General features: G+C 29.8%; 3 protein-coding genes across 7 annotated transcripts in view; all 3 read left to right on the forward strand.

Annotated features, from left to right (window-relative positions):
• Positions 1-21,363, forward strand: part of LOC126742806 (sodium/potassium/calcium exchanger Nckx30C) — a 151,971-nt gene that overhangs the window by 92,817 nt on the left and 37,791 nt on the right. The gene's annotated exons all lie outside the window — the stretch shown is intronic.
• On the forward strand, positions 3,167-10,977 carry LOC126742808 (myrosinase 1-like). Its single transcript, XM_050449613.1, has 9 exons — positions 3,167-3,290; positions 3,346-3,679; positions 3,738-3,895; positions 3,951-4,129; positions 8,555-8,652; positions 10,059-10,228; positions 10,332-10,602; positions 10,657-10,763; positions 10,820-10,977. Exons 1-9 carry the CDS (start codon positions 3,253-3,255, stop codon positions 10,941-10,943), a joined length of 1,479 nt encoding a protein of 492 aa, XP_050305570.1. The 5' UTR covers positions 3,167-3,252; the 3' UTR covers positions 10,944-10,977.
• Positions 13,542-20,013, forward strand: LOC126742807 (myrosinase 1-like). The gene is made up of 8 exons (XM_050449612.1): positions 13,542-13,707; positions 15,017-15,350; positions 15,403-15,739; positions 16,907-17,001; positions 17,053-17,222; positions 17,282-17,561; positions 19,677-19,783; positions 19,838-20,013. The coding sequence occupies exons 1-8, from the start codon at positions 13,667-13,669 to the stop codon at positions 19,965-19,967; spliced, it is 1,494 nt and encodes a 497-aa protein (XP_050305569.1). The 5' UTR covers positions 13,542-13,666; the 3' UTR covers positions 19,968-20,013.

Below are 21,363 nucleotides of genomic sequence, written 5' to 3' on the forward strand. Positions count from 1 at the left end.
AAATAAAAATCGAGATATGTTATGTCCAGAGACCTTGCAGACCAAGGAAGTAAACTTCCTCTTCCAATACACCGGTAAGGGCATTGCTGGTCAATTAAGGGTACATTTACTGTCCAACGATGTTGACAGTTTTCATCTTATTTAGTAAGCATTATTATAACATCAGTAATGCATGCTGTGCAGGTTTACTGCATCCTTGTTGATAAATTACGCTTCATCTGTCCATAACACTTCCAAAAAACGGCGATCGTCGCTTGTAATGTTAAAAAGCCAATGAAAATAATTTAAGCTGTTATTAAATTCCGCTTACAGTAAAGCCTAGTGTAAACAATATATAGGGATGCATTTTAAAACATATCAAAAATTTCGATGATACTAGCATGTGGATCAATATTCCTATTTTGAATGTTAGCATTTGCGAATTTATAATTATAATTGTAAGTAAAAACTTTTATGATATTCATCATTCATATCATTTCTGACTCTGTAATACCTTTTTTGAGTCGAAGTTGGTTGGACTCTGCCAGCTTCTCCAAGTTGTCAGGCTAAACGAGAAGCTCGATTGATGCTTTTGAATAGGGTACTTAGAATACTCTATTGAAGTTCTGCATGCATTTCGAAAGGACTCAAAATACACACATAATATATCCAATGCCTAATTTGTAAATGACATTTTTTACTTTAATAGCGGAAATAAGGAGTAAACTTCCTTTCACAAGACAATAAACAAACCAAAATGGCAATTTGGTTTGATATTTTTTGTTTTTGCTTCTATTATTTCCAGTTATTTGGCAATAACTCCAAAATGAATAAAGCTGTCGATATACAGATTTCCAATAACGTTATCAAACTTATATCTAAATTTAGTAACTTCGTTAAATTTTAAATTTGTGTTTTGATTTTGACAGTTGCTCCTTCTTGCGGCCACTTTGCAAAATTAAAAATATTTTTGGACGATTTCTCGTTGCCATTTGGGTTATGATTTTTTTTTTCTTAAATTTGCTGATGTCAAGAGTTCTTAGAGATATGGATAGTGTATACCCTTAACTGATACCTGTATATGGTGTTTGGTTAAGGGTGGTGAGTTACTATTTATAAGCAATCAATCCAAGAGGTTTGAGAAAAAATGGTTAATAATATTTATAAAAGTTAACATTTCCGTAAAGGAGATAATGGTTTATACAATTTTAGTGTCCCGGAAATCATCTTAGGAAGGTCGAAATGTCAACTTTTTATCAAATTTGGTTGAGCAAAACCAAAATTGTAAATACTTTTATCTATAGACTTTCCCCGTCGTCTTGTCTCCTAATTTGATATTTTATAGCAAAATTTTTTATGCTGATGTTTTTCAAGAAAACTTACTCTAGCGGTAATATTATAAACTTAAAAATTATTTCAAGTAATTAGTTTTGGACACCTTTGTTACGTGATTTTGCCCCAAAGCATCTAGATTATTCATTACTCAAGATATGGTACCTCACCACCCTTAATGGAACACCTTTTACATAGAATAGCTGTCAACAATAATATATTTTCTTTAATTTAAAGCCGCAATAGTTCGGGCGCATATGGTCTTTTATTGTAATGTATTAAAAAAAATTTAAGTCTCACATTTTCTATTAAATCCAAACGACTGTAAACCAAATTTTGGTTAAAAAAACTTTTTTAATTAAAATTCAATAAATAAAATAAAATCGAGACGTAGAAACTGCACATTCCGGAGTAAATAATAAACAAATCGGAACATTTGTCACAGCCGTACTAGAATAAAATCTGTTTTGTTGTGACAAATTCATAATGAGTTACTTATTACTACGTCACTTATAGTAAAAATTAATTTGGAAAATACTATCTCACACGCTGAAAAATTGAAAAGAAGAAGAAAATAGACGTATTTAAAAGAAATATGAACTCAAATCTTTAATGATACTTTTCGATATACTTAAGTTTAATAAGTTGTAAATACAATAATTTACTTGAAGTATATTAGATTTTTTTTAATATACCTAGGAGTTGAGATTTAATCTATTAATCTCTGAGCTCGTTTCTTCTTTTCAATATCCTACCTAACTTTGTTATGAGTATTAAAATTAAAAACGATAAAAACAATGAGAAGACATGCTTTTTTAATAAAAATACCCAATCTGAACCAACACTTCGGTAGTCACATCTGTGTCACATCATCAACTTGTCAAACTGTTAAATATCTTGTGAATAAAGGGTGAATCGTAGCGGCATTTTAGAGGTATTCCTTTTTCAAGCAAAATTGTTTGCACAATATATATTTTAAATAAAAAAGTCTAAAAAAGTTACGAAATTTAAAAAAAATCAATATATTGCTAGCATCCTACATGTCTATATAAATATTGGCGTTTGTAAATAATGATACTTGTTAATTAAATATAAAAAAATCATAAACGTCCGGACTATTCTGCTGAGATCAAAGAAAATACCTGACCGTAACTACATTTGCATGATTATGACGTAGATATTAGATACTAAAATTCTATAGTATAGCCAATATTTTAATATTTAATATTATAAGGTCTTTATTTGAGTTTGTGTAAAGCCGTTAAAGTCAATGCATTAGTGGCATGCTTTGTTTGTCTGACCTAAAGAAGCTGTTCATGACTATTGATTAATTTTATTAGCAAATAAAAGTCTCAGAAATAGATGTTTTAACAATATTTCTGTCAGGTAATATAAAATTCATGCAATAAAATAGAAATAAAATATTAAAATACAAGTAAAACATTAATAAATGGTAATAAAAAACACAAAAATAAAACGTAAAAAGGTAAGTTTGCATGCTTTATCAAATGCATAAACCATACAGAGCTGGATGAAAAAACCTTTAGAAGCTGCAGTGGGAGTTTTTTCAATGCCTTTAATTCTTCACCTTAAAATTTTAAAAAAATGACTTTAATTTATGGATAAGCTACTATTAGGATAATGCAGTATACCCAGTGAGTTTCAAGTTAAACAACAACCTTGTAATTTACACCGCTAGTAGTGATTTATCCTCATTCGACCTGTGACCAGCTTTTTGCATTTATTGGCCCACCATTTTATTATTACACCAAAGTCCATTACTTAATTATGACAACACTCTTATAACTAATTTAGATTTATTAGCTTTTATTAATATATAAATTTTTTAAACATTCCCTTTTATCTAAATTATATTTAACCAGCTAAGCCGGCTCATTCATGATTTTAGCGTAGCGACTAAAATAAGTAATAGTTAAAAAAATGTATCTTTTTATTTTGTTTTGTGTGTTATTTTTAGGGTAAGTTTTAATATTAGGTAAGTCAAACTTTCAATCTTAAAATTATAATTTTTAGCCCTCATTTAGTTTTTTCCGAGACTTTCCCTGAATACTTTAAATTTGCTGTTTCTACTTCAGCATATCAAGTGGAAGGAGCATGGAACCTTAGTGGTAAAGGTCCGTCAGTATGGGACTGGTATACCCATACCTATCCTGAAAAAATAGCAGATGGCAGCAATGGCGACATTGCTTGCGATTCTTATAACAAATACGAAGAAGACATCTCGTTTTTGCAAGACCTAGGGGTTGATTATTATAGAATGTCTATATCGTGGCCTAGAATTTTCCCTAGCGGTTATTTTAATGAAATTAACTTGGAAGGGGTTGAGTACTACCTTAACCTTTTTAAGGTGCCCTAAAAATATATTTTGCAAAATACTTACATTAATCATTATTATAAATTTAAAGCTTTTAAAGGCTGCAGGAATAGAACCATTAGTAACGTTATACCATTGGGACCTGCCACTGGTTTACCATAATATGGGTGGCTGGACTAATCCACTTTTAGCTGATTGGTTTGGGGAATATGCGAGGAGATGTTATGAACTTTTTGGTAGTTATGTTAAGTAGGTTTGCGTGTTATTAAGTCTTGAAAAAATTTCAATAATGGTTAATTATTAGGTACTGGATAACTTTAAATGAACCACAAACTACATGTACCAACGCGTATTCTTATGGTACTTTTGCTCCAGGTTATAGTTTAAATGGTGTGGCAACGTATATTTGTGCTTATGTACATTTATTGGCCCATGCCAAGGCTTATCATATTTATCATGATGAGTTTTATGCAGAGCAGCAAGGTAAAAAAAGCAAACAATATACGGGGTGTTTCAGAATAAGGTGCTAATGTCTAAAAGGGTGAATTTAGGAAGAAAAGTAACTCTCTTAAATTTTGAGCTACAGTGTGTTTTAATGTAGAAGATTTACTCAGAGTTGTCAGTATACTAGATATTTTCTGGGACATACTGTTTTTTTTATAAAATTAATTTTTCAAATTCTTATTTATTTGACGCGACACGCGATTTTGCCTTAAAATGAAAAAAAAAAGGATTTTTGTGATAAAGTTATTAATAAATATCCTATGTATACACATCAAAATTGCCTAAGTCTTACATGAGAAGGTGGAATTATTTTATTTGGAAATATTGAAGTTAAACACATCTGAATTGATTTTGAAAACACCGTTAAACATTCATTTATAAAAAACAAAAAAATCCATCATAGTATAACGGGGTAATAATAGTCTATGACAATTAAAAAAAATAAAATATCAAAAATTCGAAATAACAAAATAGAAAAATATACTTGTTAATAGAGTGTGTGTGGGACCATCCCTGTTCATAACAGCTCACCATCTGTTTGGCATGCACCTAATTAAATTGTCAATGTCGTTTTGCTCAATTTGTAGCCATTGCTCTTGCATACAATTTAGCAACTTGTCTGGAACAGCATTCCTTGATTTAATATACGTTTGACATACTCGATAGCCTTTAAGTCAGAAGAGTGTGCAGGCCATGGTAATACTTACATATTTTCATGCTTCAAAAAGTTTCTTCTTTCGTGGATAAGTACAAAACTTTCACCAAATTCTCTAGGGCGTGGATGGAGAAATAGGTTTTAGAATTTGATCCCCATAATTCCTTGATGTTAAAAACCCTTGAATGGGAATCAGGTTAGTCTAAAAACCTATCGAAACTCGATCTTAAAGTGTTCGCCACATACTCAATTTTCCTGAATCAGGACGTTTCAATATCAAAAAAGAGATACACTCTGTATGTACAAGAATAATCATATAAATATAATCAAATATCAATAAAATAAGAATAATCAATAATAAGGAATATTCATCGTTCCTATAATACAGAGTGGATTACTAAATGTGAATCTTCTTGTTAAAGTAGTGTAATCCAGTACTGTAAAGATTATTTTTATGTAACTTATTCCTTATTGTTCTCTGTCTAGTTTTTGTTGTTCTTGTTGGACCCGTATATCTTTCTTTCTCATCATTAGTGTCTTCAATCTCTGCCACAATTTTCCTATAGTGCTCTTGGTAGAATTTATAGCTTCTGCGACGTTGCAAATGCTCATACTACCCTGTATCCTACCAACAGCTTGTGTTTCACGATCAAGATGTTGCCTTTGCATATTGACTACAATTTCATTAACATTGCTTTATATATTTAGTTAAAATAATAATTGTTTTGATCGATCGATTCAAACAAGTGGAGTTATTGGCAAAAGTATACAGGTTGGAGAATCGATTATTACACATAGAGAGATACTATTATTTATTTTTTAACTTATTGTGGCTGTTTATACTCCTTCCGAAAGGGTTTAAATTATTAAGTGGTTTTATGGAGCCAATTCTTTGATCAGATCGATTCTTTGTGAAAAACAATGTCACACTAAAGCAAGATCTTTCTATCGAAAAGGTTCGAGAGCAAGAACGACTGGAAGAAATGGCTAATAGCGCCCTAGAACTGGTTTCAACTCGATCAAGTAGAAGTATTGTAGAGGAATTGGTATGGACCATAAAAGTGTTACCAATATTTTGAAAAAAACATAGGTACAAATATTTTAAATGTTTTAAAACTCAGGAGATATTTTTTGAAGACCAGTGGCAAAGAATAGAACTTTCTGAAACCATGATGGCAAAAGCAAATGAAAGTGAAAATTTTTTTACGAAATATTTTATTTTTAGATGAATCTTCTTTTCCGTTAGGTGGGAAACATAATCCTTCCGTTGTTCAATATTGGTCTCGGTAAAATAAGTACTGAAGTTTTTAATTCCATACTCAGTATCCTCAAAAATTGAATCTTTGGGTAACATTATTATAGAATTTTTTATTATTGGTACTTTTTAATCAAAGAAGGAGGTCTGTTAAGGTCTTTTATTTAAACAATTAATTTGTTTAGTTTACTTTTAATTTTAGTTTTTTAAATAAAGTTTAAATTTTTCTAGTTTTATCAGAGTTTATATTTTATTTTAATAAGAGTAACCTGCATTGAAATAATATTATAAAAATGCCTGAACTTTCCCGTCATATTTTGCAAAATGTTATTGCAACTAATACAATTATCCCCATCAAAGTTAAACGCTTACTAGCCTCGTACTGAAAAACATCGACGTAGCGTGCGCTTTGCCCTATTTTGGCTTTAAGCATCTCTCTATGCGGAATCGATTCCCCAACCTGTATACAAGCAACTTGATCATGCATAAACATTATTTTTTTATTATTTTTACACGAAAAAACACATGAGTGTTTAAAAAAAGGGAAAAAAATAAGTTATCCTATAATTAATTGCGATTTAAAAATAATAATTATTAAAAAAAAAACAGTGATATACATAATATTTTAGATATATATAATTTTTTATTAATAGATCTAGTACACATCTTGTATATACGCCACTGGTTAAAAAGTTATTAAAGTTGTACCAAAAATTAAATTAAATTATTAATTAAATATGTATTTACAATATTTTAAGAAACCGACTGTTTCTTGTCGTGATTTGACAAATCCATTATGCTAATGAGCTAATTTTATTTGTCCACTGCTGGCATGCCAATAGACACCTAAAAAATATAAGCAAAATTCACAAGATTTTTTGATATTTGAGTTAATGCAAAAGCAATGATTTTTCAATATTGTGTTCAAACAAGAAATAGAGTGAATTTGTGAACACAAATATTTGGCAGAAACCTTAAACGGACTACACACATAAATAACAGTGTATACCACACTGATAATAGTCATAAGAAATATTTAAAATTTGCAGATGAAGTAGTCCCTATATTAAATCGCCTTGAACATGCTACAACAGATAAACTCTCCCATAAAGTCGGACTAAAAATTTACTTGTATAAAAACCCAGCCTTGTACCCAATGAAGAAGTATAAATAGATGACATCCAAGTAGAGAAAACTACCTCATTCAAGTATCTTGTCGACGCAATCCGTATAAGTAGAGATAATAAAACTTGAGAATTACTTAGTCGAATAGGATTAACTTCGACGACATTTGGGAACTTAAGGCACATATTTAATTTACCTATTTGTCTGAAGAGGCAAATTTTTCAACCAATGTGTTCTGCCTGTTCTAACTTATGGTGCTAAAACTTCGACATTAAGAAAAAAGCCTGTAAATCAAAGTGACACAGCGGGTAATGGAAACGTCAAAGCTGAGATCCTCCGAGATCACATCACAAACGATGGGCTATGTAGAAGAACCAGAGTGATTGACATAGTAGAAAGAATAGCAATCCTAATGTAAATTGACACATTGCGAGAAAGCGGGACATCAGATGGGCTAAGAGGACCATAGAGAGTGAAAGCCTAGATAGAATTAATACATAAGCAGAGGACCACCAAATAGATGATCCGATGATTTTAAACGATAATCTACACACATTGAATACAGGAGACACAAAATAGGAGATTGTAAAAGCAATCAAGGGAGGCTCACGTCCAGCAGTGAACGAATGATGACTAAACTGATAAAAAGCTAAATGTTATGAGATTGATCACAAGAGAGACCAACAAACAGTAAATCTATCACTTCAAATATTTAATGAAAAAAATTAGAGATTCAATGAATAGCATTTTTTTGTATGTAATCCCTCAAGCAAATTAAATGCTTTTTATTCGGATACCCTCAGTAGCTATTTTCTTTTTCCCGGTTTTGTGGTATCATCTCGAAAATTAACAAATATAACACTATGGAAGAAATGGATTTTACTTTCCTAGTACATCTTCAAGATTCAAGCTCACCATTAATGAAGAAGAAAAATTATAATAAAAATAAAAATTCTTACCACTTTATTAGGTACGCTGTAGCTCAGAAGTTAAGAGGTGTATGAGATTATTAGAGGGCTGATTTGCTTTTATCTTTTTCTAAAGATTCACACTCTTAAAAACATTTTTTTTCTGAAAGACTCTGTATTTTTTATTATGAAATGTCTCCTAGTCATATTTAAATGCTTTTAAAAAAAGTATACACTCTTTAATAAATAAAATTTCTCCTAAGGCCGCTTTTAAGGCTTTTCAGCAGGTTCTTTGAAGGTTTTAAAGGAAGTTTCTAGGGCCTCGTTAAAAATTCTCTTAGAACTTCTTCTTAGGAATGTTTTTCTTAGCATTTAAAATTCAAAATTTACATATAATTGCGATTGTAATTTAAATTTTTTAAATACATTTATTTAAAACAAATAGTTATACTTTTTTTTAGGAAAAGTTAGTATAGTGTTAGTGACATACTGGGGTGAGCCAAATAACAGCTCTAGTGAAGCTGATGTGGCTGCTGCTAAAAACTTTCTACAATTTTCTGTAAGTAAAATGTTCTTTTATTTAGGATATGTAAATATTTGGTCGTGATGACGGCTTTACTTAATTTCCTCTAAAGGCGAACACCTCAATTCATTGAATAAGTTCTACAGTTTCGTCTTTCTTGATAGCACCTACTCTACCTACGGAGTCTACCAACTAATTTTTGTAGTTCTCTAGAATAATCTGCCTATGATGAGTCTTGATGTCTGTCCCGATGAGACCTAAAAAATCAAAACTAGCTCTCATTTCTGCAATATACATAGCAGGCAACTCATTGGAGTGGTGACTTACATTCCATAAACTCAATTGCTGCTTGGCATGTAAATATAAAATATAAATATATTTCAATAACTTAAACCTTACATGCAATCCGGTATATACAATGCGACCACTAATTTCAAGAGTTTCGTCACACTAGGATTACGCTTTCTTACTGATAACATCTATGATTTGGATGAATCTTTAGAAACCGTGGATTTCTTCAATTATTAAAGTTTTGCATATTGTTCTGCTTCTACCAAATTTATTACCCTGGTTATTTTCCAAACTGCCTAAACATCTTAATACATTAAAAAATGATGCCTGAATCGCTGGTCTTTCTCGATTATTTCAATCTTTGATAAAGTTCTTGTTCTCTTCATGATAACTCCCATCTCTCTTCGCTTCAGACTTTTTATTCACTAACTCCAAAAGTACTAAATTGAAATCTGATGATTCCAGTCAAAGTAATACTGTAACCAGATTAAAGTTATTCTAAAAGGATAAAACTGAATATTTTTAAAGCAAAATATCACATTGTTGAGTGTTTAAAACTCTCGCTAAATTGTCGAGTCGTTCTACACCGTAAAACTCCATATATATTCAGTTTGCCTCTATGTATAACCTCCTCTAACCATGAGCACTATCCAAAATATCTGCTAAACGTTTCCAATAAACACTTATTGGCATAGCATCAGATACATTAGGTTTTTATTATCCAAACAAGATAAAGAAGTTTTTGAGGTAATTTTTTTCACCAGTAGCCGTTTCTATAATAAATTTTCTACAAGCATTAGAATTAATGAACACTATGTTAATTCTTTTCTGTATCTGTTATAAAAAGATTTCTTGGTAATGATGTTTGATGTGGATGAGTCTTCTAGTTTCCACTAGGAGTAAGTAAAATTCTTATTTTCCTTGCCTTTTGTTGACTATCTATAGATTTGGATAAAGAATTGCTGACAATTAGATGCGTACATCGATACGAGTGTACATAAGTTTGTCATTTGTTCCTCTCCAATTTGCACTTGCATTGCAACCTCCATCCAGTAAAGGCTGTTTTTTTGAGTTGCTGTTACTTGGATCTTATCTTTTGAAAGTGATCTGATTTTATTCTCAATTGCTTTTCATCTGAAAATTATTTTCAGATGGGTTTATTAGCTCATCCAATTTTTATTGGCAACTGGCCTCAAGTTGTTATTGATGAGGTTGATCAGAAGAGTGAATTACAAGGATATACCAGATCCAGATTACCGAAATTTACTGATGAACAAGTTGCTTATATTAAAGGCACTGCTGACTTTTTCGGGCTCAATTAGTACGTATGAATAAAAAATGAATTAAACAATCATATTTAATATTACTCATAACCAAAACATGTTGTTCAGAAAACCAGGTGTATATAGGATGACATTTTTTAGCTATTCAACATACATGATTTCTGATAATACTAATGCTGCTGAAATACTATATCCTCCAAGCTATGGTACAGATATAAAAATCACTTTAGGTTTAAACAGTAGTTGGCCAAATTCAGCATCCAGCTGGCTATACAATGTTCCATGGGGGTTAAGAAAACTAATAAACTGGGTTTCTAACCAGTATAATAAACCTGAAATAATAATTACTGAAAACGGTTATTCTGATGATGGAAGTTCAATTGATGATGCTGGTAGAATACATTATTTAAATGTAATTCCATTAGACTTAGGTAAAAATAAATTAAGAATAAAAGTAAGATTTTAGGGCCATATGTGTGAAGTTTTAAGAGCTATAAGTGACGATGGTTGTAATGTTACTGGATATACGCAATGGACTATGATGGATAATTTTGAATGGAATGCAGGATACACGTAGGTTTTTTTAAGAATGAGTTGAGGGTTTATTATTTAATATTACATTATTTTAGAGAAAGGTTTGGTCTAATTCATGTGGACTTCGGAAGTGACAATCGGACCAGAACACCAAAATCTTTTTATGAGTGGTTCAAGAATGTCGTGAAAACCAATACAATTAATTGCACTGGGTTTTAGGTTGTTACCTTGGAAATAAATATGTTTAAAGTAATTTTTTTATGTTTTTTTTTCTCCAAAATTGTTTAAAATTTTATGTAAAGATGTATGAAAATACCAGAGTTAAGACTAGATGCTAATGATAAAATTGATTCCAGTAGAACAATTTTAACTTTTTTAAGTGTTGTATGAGTATTAGATAAAAATCAAGAGATTACTTGTTATTATTAAATATTTTGTTTTGTGAAAATTTACTTATTAGTTCCTGAACGAAAATTATGGGTTATTATGTTTGTAATAAATAAAAAATATTCAGTAATGTTCAGTATCCCTGGGTCATTCGAGAAAAATTTTTAAAAAATATGTTTTAAGTGCCAGGATGTAATTGCATATAAGAACATCGTTTTTAGTTCTAACCAAATTCTCTTTATGGCAACTTTTGGTATAAAAATAAAGATACTTTACTGTTGAGCAAAATTTAAATTTTTTGCGAAACCTTATATACGACTAATAAGATTTCATATTTGATTATTGTATTTTAGGTTTTGGACCATGCAGAACTTTTTATAAAGAATAAGTTTTTTTCATAAAAACAATAATTAGAAATTAAGTGTCAAAAGTCTACTTTTTTACTTTCTACCACATTTCACTTTCCAGGAATATTCTGCATCGTTTGGAAATATTAAATTTTTTGGGCGTATTTGGATCATATACCGATGAAATATACGCTTTTTACCGCATTTCACTTTTTAGGAACACTCTGCATCGTATCGAAATAATACTTTTAAGACATATTTAAGCTATATAAGAGATATAATTTTCTAGCAATCGACAATGATTTCTAAATCTTAGGCGGACATTTATGCCGATTTAGGGGTCAAAAATATATTTTTTACTTTCTACTGCATTTTACTTTCCAGAAACATTCTGCATCATCGCGAAATGTAATTTTTTAGACATATTTCAATAAAGTACATACGACAGGTAACATTTTATAGCGATCGTCAATGATCTTTGGACCTTAGATGGGCAATCATCCCGGATCGCCTGGAAATATTGTTTTTCAAACGTATTTTTACTAAATACAGATGATGGACAATATTTTAAGGAGTAGTTATGATTAACGGTTTTCTGAATCTCAGAATTACATTCATGCCCCCATAGAAAGTAAAAATGATTCTTTTTCACTTTCTGTCGTATTTCTGTTTCCAATAACATTCTGGATCCTCTGAAAATGCAATTTTTTCAGACGTGGTTGGTCCGAATACAGATGAACGATATTTCATATTGTGATATTGTGATCGTTTATGGTTTTTGAATATAAGTCTGACATTCATGCCTATTTAGGGGTCAAAAGTACACTTTTTTACTATTGTTTGTTTGGATTGTTTAAAAACATTACTATCATCTACATCTCATCTCTATCTATCTACATCTCTATCATTTACCTTGCAGAACTACACCTAATTAATTTCGTAAAATCTTTATTTTTACCGAAATGTTCTAAAAGCCACTGGCAAAATACAGGTCAGACTCAACTTTGAAGAGAAAATAGGGTAAATCAAAAAACCAAGAATATTTAATGATTTAATGACTTAAAATACATTTACTTAAGAAATCATTTAATATTAGGACCATAAAACAAAAAAGATAAAGATGTTACACATTTGTGTTTTACATACACGAGTAATATATATTAAATTATTTTACTCAATCTTATTATAGAAATGAGATATCGATTGTACAAATAAACAATAAAAAGATAAATAATCCTTTTTTATCCTTGTGTATTAAAAAAGGATTTACGGGTAGATATTTTATATATTAAACTAAGCTCAATTTGAAAAAATGAATAATAATTTATTATGTATGGCATATTGTACGTACATTTGCATAAATGTATTTATATAACATGATGCCAATAGTACAAATACGATTAATATGATACATACGAATTGCGATTGCCAATATAACCTAAACGTAGTCAGTAAAACTAGGACTGTTCGGTGCGATACGAATTTATACGAATACGAAAAGGTTTTGACGATTCGTATGAGTCGACAGTACAATGAGATTCGTATCATTGATATGAATCATACGAATACAACCATTTCTAGTTCTAATTCCAGTTTGTTGCTTTCTACCTTCTTTGACTTTTACTCTTGTTAAGTATCTATATAGTTCTTTAGGGTAAGGCAAGCAAAAAAAAAAGAAAAAACAAAAAGGGCCAAGTACCATTGTTTCTTTTTTTCTTTCCTATGTCTGAAATTTCTCAAAAAACTTTATTATCAATCGTAAATTAATAAGATCTCAAGTTTTGGTGTTTTTAGTTTCCAAGATCAGAAATTCTAGAAAGATTAGAAAGATTAGCAAGCTTAGAAATCTGTTTATCCCAAATATTATATTTATATGTTAATCTTTTATTGAAAAATAGTGTAAATCCTCAATATTTCATTCTATATAAGGGAGGATTTCATTCTCAAATAAGAGGAAAAAGCTCAACAGATTAGATTACGATCTTTACGATTAGGCTATTAATATTAATTCCTAATTTACTTACTATTTACTTTTCTCCGTTTTATATTACTTTAATTAAAATATTTTGGTTCTAATCTTAGCAATATAATTGAACCTGTTAAAAAAGATAAATAACACTAATACCGATAAAACCTAATTACTGATAAGAGGCTCAATTATAAAATTCAGAGACAGATACTGCTATATTTTCTAATTTAAAAAAAATCATGAACCTGCTCGGATTTGTGTTTTCGCTGTTTATCATTGGGTAAGAACTATTTAGTTTAATATACAGGGTGACAATTTAAAAACTTGAAATAGTCATATATTAGAAGGGAAAAACTGAATAAAAAACGCTGAAAACAGTTTCTATAAAACAAAGGGAGAACAAAAACAAGTATGGGGCTGAGAGAATCACCCTTATCTGCAACTTTTTGGACAGGGTGAGATACACTTCTAAGATCTTAAATAAAAAGGGGGGTCGAATGATACATCATCTTGAAGCTGTTGAAAAATGCCTTCCAATGATATCATAGAAAACCAGATTTCTGAGAAATCTTCTTTGTTTATCAAGAAAAACAATAAATAAAAATACTTTTTCGATTTTTTTATTACTATTTAATTAAATGTTGAAAATGATTTCCGTTATTTTAAAGTCAATAATAAGGCCTACTTTCAAAATCTTCACGAATATTTACAAATGTTTATATATAGCACGGCATTCCTGAACTATTTTATGCTGGAGTTGCTCTAGTAACTCAGATTGCGTTTTACAAACCACAGATTTTAGGTGACCCCACAAAAAGGAGTCAGGAGGTGTTAGGTCATTAGGTCGTCATTTAATTTCCTGGTATAAATATTGGTCCGGTAATACCATCTTCCAATATACCAACCCAAACATTAATTTTCTGGAGGTACTGGGTATGGCCTTCTCTTAATACGTGTGGGTTCTCGTCACTTTAGTAACGCCACTTTTGCTTATTAACATGCCCATTTATATAAAGGGTACTTTCATCACTAAAGTCAATATTTTTAACTAGTCGTGGTTCTGCCGTAATTTTATCTATCATTATTTCACAAAACTAGATTCTTCTATATGGGTCGTCGTCACCAAGTTCTTGCAGTACTTGCAAACTGCAATAGGGATAAAACTTATAAATTTAAGTACTCTTCTGATTTACAAGAAAGTCTAGTTGCTGCAGCTGCTTGACGAGTTGAGTTAAATTCATTGCAATCTGACCCAGAATTTCAATTTGCACTGTTTCGTCGACTTATCTCAGTTGATTTCACTTTCTCTAGTTTATTCAAATTTGGCTACTAATTGGCAAACATTTATCATAGACACCATAAATAAAAATAATATTTACATGTTCAGCTGTGCTGTACACTCTCACTCTGTCTAAGTGGTTGCAAAAAAGAATGAGATAATATGCTTATTTTTGTTTCCCCTTTGTCTTATAGAAACTGTTTTCAAACGCGTTTTTTATTCAGTTTTTCGCTCCTAATATATAGCTATTGCAAGTTTATCAATTGTCACCTGTATAGTTAGATACCATAATACTGAATTTTTTTTAAAGAGTTTCCTCAAAATGTCAACGTTGTTTTGGAGAGGATTTTATGTGGGGAGCAGCAACTTCAGCACATCAAATTGAAGGAGCATGGAATACCAGTGGCAAAGGTGAAAACGTGTGGGACTGGTTTACCCATAACTATCCAGAAAAAGTACGAAATGGTAGCAATGCCGATATTGCTACTGACTCGTATAATAAATACCAAGAGGATGTAGATCTATTAGGTAACCTCGGAGCAAATTTTTATCGGTTTTCTTTGTCATGGAGTAGAATATTACCTAATGGAACTACTAACAACATCAATCAGGAGGGAGTAGATTATTACTTAAACGTCTTAAAAGTAAGAAATCCTAATACTCAATATAGAAACAATGGTTTTAACAATCTTTTAGGCCCTACAAGAAAAAAATATCACCCCAATAGTCACACTCTACCACTGGGACCTTCCAATATCCCTACACGAAATGGGAGGTTGGAACAATCCATTAGTAGCTGATTATTTTAATGATTATGCCACTTTATGCTATAGTCTCTTTGGAGACTATGTTAAATACTGGTTAACCTTAAATGAGCCCATTTCACAATGTTATTATGGTTATGGGTCTGGTGGTCACGCTCCTGGATACACTGAGTCTGGTACTATGACCTATATGTGTGCATATACTCAGTTATTGGCTCATGCAAAAGCATATAGGAGCTATAATGAGACTTTTAGGGCTAAACAAAATGGTAGGTGAAAATTAACAGTCGTTTTTAAACATGTTTTACTTATTTAAGTTCATTATAATACAGTTCTTGGTGGTATTCCATTATTTCTTCAGTTGCAAGCACGTGTAGACTCCTTTTAGTTCCTAATAAATGTGATGATATTTGTAGCTTGGGTTAAAGTGTTATATTATTTCAAAACGTGTAAGTAAACTATAATCAATTAATTTCTATAGTTTAAGGAGTTTTAAAATAGGCCTAGACAAGAAGGTCTAGTCAAGTTGGTGGACTGTCTACCATACGAAAAATGGTATTATAATTCAGAATAGAGAAGATGTTCTAACTTCTGTTGAGACAAACTGTAAATCCTTTATGAATCTGATTCTGATCAGTTTAATATAGGACTGATTACATTGATATTGTTCTATTTTGGGCAACCTCAAACAAAAAAAAATAAAGCAAGCCACTGGCTCTGGAGCAATATTACATTCTTCTAAAAGGTGTAAGCAAGTTCTTGTTTCTTATTTTAGGCAGTTTCTACAGATTAAAATAAGGCCAAGAGTACTAAGAGATAGAGATGCTCCACATCCTGCTTTGAAATATTTTTAAGATAAGTAAATATATGTAGGTTTTCTTGTAGTTTTTGAAAGTTGTATGTACTTTCTGCTTGCTGCAGTTTAGGCAGAACTATAGAAGTGAGTAACTTCTATAGTTCTGCCTAAACTGGTGATTTAGATGACTTCTCTTACTCGTTCATTTGGAGTTCCATTGCCATCAGTGTTCTGAAATACCAAATATTTCTTCCTCACTGCTAATGGTAAACTTTATCTCTTTTTTTTTGACTTCTTTTTATATGCAGTTTGTCACTTTATTTAAGTTCTTAGTTCACTCTGACCATCCACTTAGGGATATGTGTTGCAATTGGTTGGTCCCAGGTAATATACACCTCTGAGTAGCTCTGTTCATACAATCAAGGTATTCTCAGGTATAGGAGTACTTCAATCTGAATCTTATTGGACATTTAATACTTACTACTTTCCTAATCTTTATTTTTTGCTACTATAATCATAGAAGAGTACGTCACAACATCCTCTTCCTTCCGTATATGTCTTTACATCTCTGAACATAAAAAAGGATCATGTTGAGCAGAATTCCATACTGATAATGTAATTAATATCCCTTGTTATTTAGGTAAAGTTGGAATAGTACTTGTAACACTATGGTACGAGCCTGCAACTGAAAGTGATGCCGATAAGCAAGCAGCCGAATGGGCTATTCAATGGGCTGTACGTTTTCTTTTTTTTTATTTAAACTTATTTCATTAAATTTTTGTATAGCTTGGTCTCTTTGGACATCCCATTTTTATTGGTAATTGGCCTCAAATGGTTATAGATAGAATCGGAAACCTGAGCGTAGCTCAAGGATTTAACACATCCAGACTGCCAGCGTTTACTGAGACTGAAATAGAGTTGATTAAAGGAACTTATGACTATCTGGGACTTAATTAGTGAGCCAAATTTTAAAATCATTTCTTTACAGTGATGCAGCAATTAAGTGATTTTTTAGCTACACCACACTATTAGCTTCACCATTACTGGACTTTACAGACTACGAAAATGTTACTGTTGGATATGGTTATGATCGAAATGTGCTTTCCAGTTATGACCCAAGCTGGACCCAATCGCCGGTGTCCTGGGTAACACTCTTTGATGTTCCAGCAGGATTTAGGGCCATGCTTAATTGGGTGGCCAATAATTTTGGGAATCCTCCGGTTATAATAACTGAAAATGGCTGGTCTACGTATATTGATCTTTTAAATGATACTGATAGGATTCAATATATTAAGGTAAGTGAATAAGGAGTTGTGTATTTGACTCTTTTTTAATTGTAGATATTTGTAGATAAGTTCGATTAACTAAATTTTCGGTTTCTGCGTTTTGTTAGAGGAATAATTTTCTTAAGCGTTATTTTTAACTGGATTCAGTTATATTGAATCAACCAGGTTCTTTTTTCAAAGATTTAAAATAATTTTTCCAAATCCCTAAAAGACGTGATAAATAATTCTTGATAATATAAATAATAATAATTAATAATTCTTGATAATGATAAAAGCTTGGAAGACATACATATAGAACATGAACTATATATAGATATAGAACAGAAAAATAATTTTAAATGCATAAAATAAATAACAAATTTCTTCAAAATAAAAATAACCTTTAATGTCTAATAATTGAAAATTAGTTAAAAATCTGAAACATATAAGAATTTAAAAATTAAATTTGAAAATCAAAAGTCTGGATTATTTTTTAAAATTAAGAATGATTTTTTTTGACAAAATTTTTAGGAAACATACAAAAATAATATCAGATACCAAGAAAATAAAAATTATAAAAGAAGTTGGTTTCAAAATACTGGAAAACGTAAAAAATACTAATTTTAAGAGGCTAGAAAAATTATATCATGAAATAAAATAAAAAATAACTTTAAATAATTAAACGATATTAAAAATGCTTTAAAATCTCTGGAAAGTGTAGAAAATTACGTAAAAAACACTTCAAATACTTGACATAAAATTTAAAATGAGTCCAAAATCTAAGAAATATAAAATCAAGTATATAATAATAGTCGGGGATTTAAAATAATTTCTAAAATTAAATATTATTTTAAATTTTTGGAATACATACAAAAATACATATAAAATACATACAAAAATAAAGTTAAAAATAAAAAAAATTTAAAAGATTAAAAAAAAATTAAAAATTAAAAATTAAAATCTTGGCAAAATAATAAAAAAAAAATTTAATTTGAAAAGGCATAATTTCAAAATGACCTCAAATGCCTGAAACAAAATAAAAAATTTAAATATAAATAATTTGGACTAACTTCTAAAATTAAAAATTATATAAAATCTCTAGAATACATTAAAGAATTACGTCAAATGCTAAGAAAACATAAGACTTGAGACCAAAATCTTGATAAATGAAAAAAAAATTATGTGTCTAGAAGAACTACGTCATGGAATAAAATAAAAAATTATTAAATAACTTTAAGTACCTGACAATACTTAATATCAACAAATTGTTGCTTACGTGACCAAAAAATTTTTTACGCTTCTTGTTAACTTAATTGGATGTGGGGGTTAAATAAATCTCAGGTTTTAAATTATTAAATAAAAATAATAATCGGGGATCTAGAGTAATTTGTAAAATTAAATATTGTTTAAAATCTTTAAAATATATAAAAAATTACGTCAAAAGCGAAGAAAACATAAAAGATCAAATTCTCAGGAAAACGCAAAAATATTATTTTAAATTTGGAAATGCAGAATTTCAAAATTGACTAAAAATAAATAAAAATAAAAATAGTTTCAAATAAATGAACATACAAGAAATGATGTCACATTTCTGGAATAAAATGATCAATTATTTTAAATACCCGGAATTAAATTTCAAACTATCACAAGTTTCTAAAATATATAAGAAATTTAAAATCAAAAATAAAATTTGATAGTAATTTCTATTGGTTTATCTATAATGAAGAATTATTTCAAAAATCTAAAATAAATAGAATATATTCTAGATCTAAAATCTTAAAATAAAAGCTTTGAGATCTTGGATTTCGCGTAAAAAACATAATTTATTGATATTAATTGATAATTGAATAGCTTAAGAAATAATGTCAAATAACTGAAAGATAGGACACATCATTCTAAATTTCTGGAAGCATAGAAAATAACTTAAATACCTGGAATAACATGAAAACACGTTTAAAATGACTGAAAAATACGTTTAAAATGCTTTTTTAGAATTTTTGGATTCTGTGGTGGTTTTGACCATGTAGAACATATTCATTTTAACTTAATATATTCGAAATTCAAATAAACTTTTAAGATCACAAATTTTTCCCTCGTGATCAACATAACCAAAGTCAAATTTTTCTTACATATCATATTTTTTAGGGTCACTTATGCAGTATTTATAAAGCCAAATATGTGGATAAAGTAAACCTTTTCGGCTACGCACATTGGAGTTTAATGGATAACTTTGAGTGGTCTTCAGGTTATTCGTAAGTATCAAAAACCGTTAAATAAGCAAAACTAAGTTAAAATGTTTATTTTAGGGAAGGTTTCGGATTGGTATCAGTAGACTTCACAAGTCCTAATAGAACCAGAACTCCAAAAGCATCTTACTATTACTATCAAAAGATCATTAAGTCAAACTGTCTGGAACATTGTTCTCTAAACAATTAATTTGTAAATTATTAATAATAAACGATCTAGTTTGGTATCATATAAATTTCGTTAATATCGGAACAAAGCAGCCGGAAATAAAGTGAAACATTGAACGCCGAGTGAAAATCACTTCACTTCGAGGAGCATGGCGAGTTTCGGAGTTAATACATTTAGTGCCACGCCATGGCATCGCGGCCCTATTCGAGCGTGAATATCAGAAACTAAAATATATCGTTAATTAATTTTGAATTTATGTGGTAGCGGGTCGAATTTTACTGAAAATACCTTCTAGTGAACGAACATTCCTTGAATCTGAGCCAGAATGGAAAATTTCGCTTTGGTGGTCCCAATTATTCTTGATATGTTATCACATTGGGAATAAAAATTAATTATTTAGTACATAATGACATCAAAATAGGCTAGTTATTGTTTGAATGAATTAAGAATGTATTTGCTGCTTGGTCACGTATACTATGATTGCATATTATTAAGATAATTAGATTGATATACTAATCAAGGGCGTAGATTTTCTTTGATAATACAATACAGGATGTTAACTAATTGATTACCAATAAACAGAGTGTGAATCCTTGGATGATTTAAAAAAAAAAGTTAGTTTTCATCATAATTTTTTATTACTCTTAGATACTTTTATGAAATTTTGCACGCACCTTCATAATTTTGTGAGTATTTCTTGACGTAATTTTTTTTTTAATTTTCACCAACTAAGAATTTAAGAAGAAAAAAATAGTATGAGAAGGTGTGTACAAAATATCATAAAAATATCTAAGAGTGATAATAAACGATTATCAAAAACTCTCCTTTTCCTAAAACTTTATCACCCTGTAGCTAAAGACTAAAAGGGTATTGGTACATATTATATGTTAATATAAATTTTTCTCTTTAAAATCATTTAAGAATTAACATCTCGTATTTTAGGCACTCAATTAAATAACATCCTGTATGTACCGTAAAAATGAAGCTAAGTTGTGTTAAATGTAACTTTAAGTATATTTATTTTAAGCAGGAACATGTGAACTATTTAACTAAATATAGAACCTGTAGAGAAAGAAAAAAAATTGAATATTAGAATTATTCCTTGTATACTAAAACGCTACGCCACTGGACTAAGAATTGACCAATAAATAATATTAGGTAAAGGCACTTAATGACCGAAAAAGATTTAAAAAATCGCTCCAAAATTCTGGAAAACATGAAAAATTCCTTTAAAGATAAAAAAATGATTTTAAATGTCTAAAAAGTATTAAAAAATTACTACAAATGCCTGGAATAATAAGAAAGAAAATAAATGGAAGATCCAGGTTTTCATTTTTCATCACTTTTAATATTTGGAATAAAATAAAAAATTAGTTAAAAAATCTCTAATATGTAAGAACTCTATAACTAAATTAAA

This window comes from Anthonomus grandis, chromosome 12 (genome assembly GCF_022605725.1).
Source record: "Anthonomus grandis grandis chromosome 12, icAntGran1.3, whole genome shotgun sequence".
In the NCBI taxonomy this organism is placed as follows: Eukaryota; Metazoa; Arthropoda; class Insecta; order Coleoptera; family Curculionidae; genus Anthonomus; species Anthonomus grandis.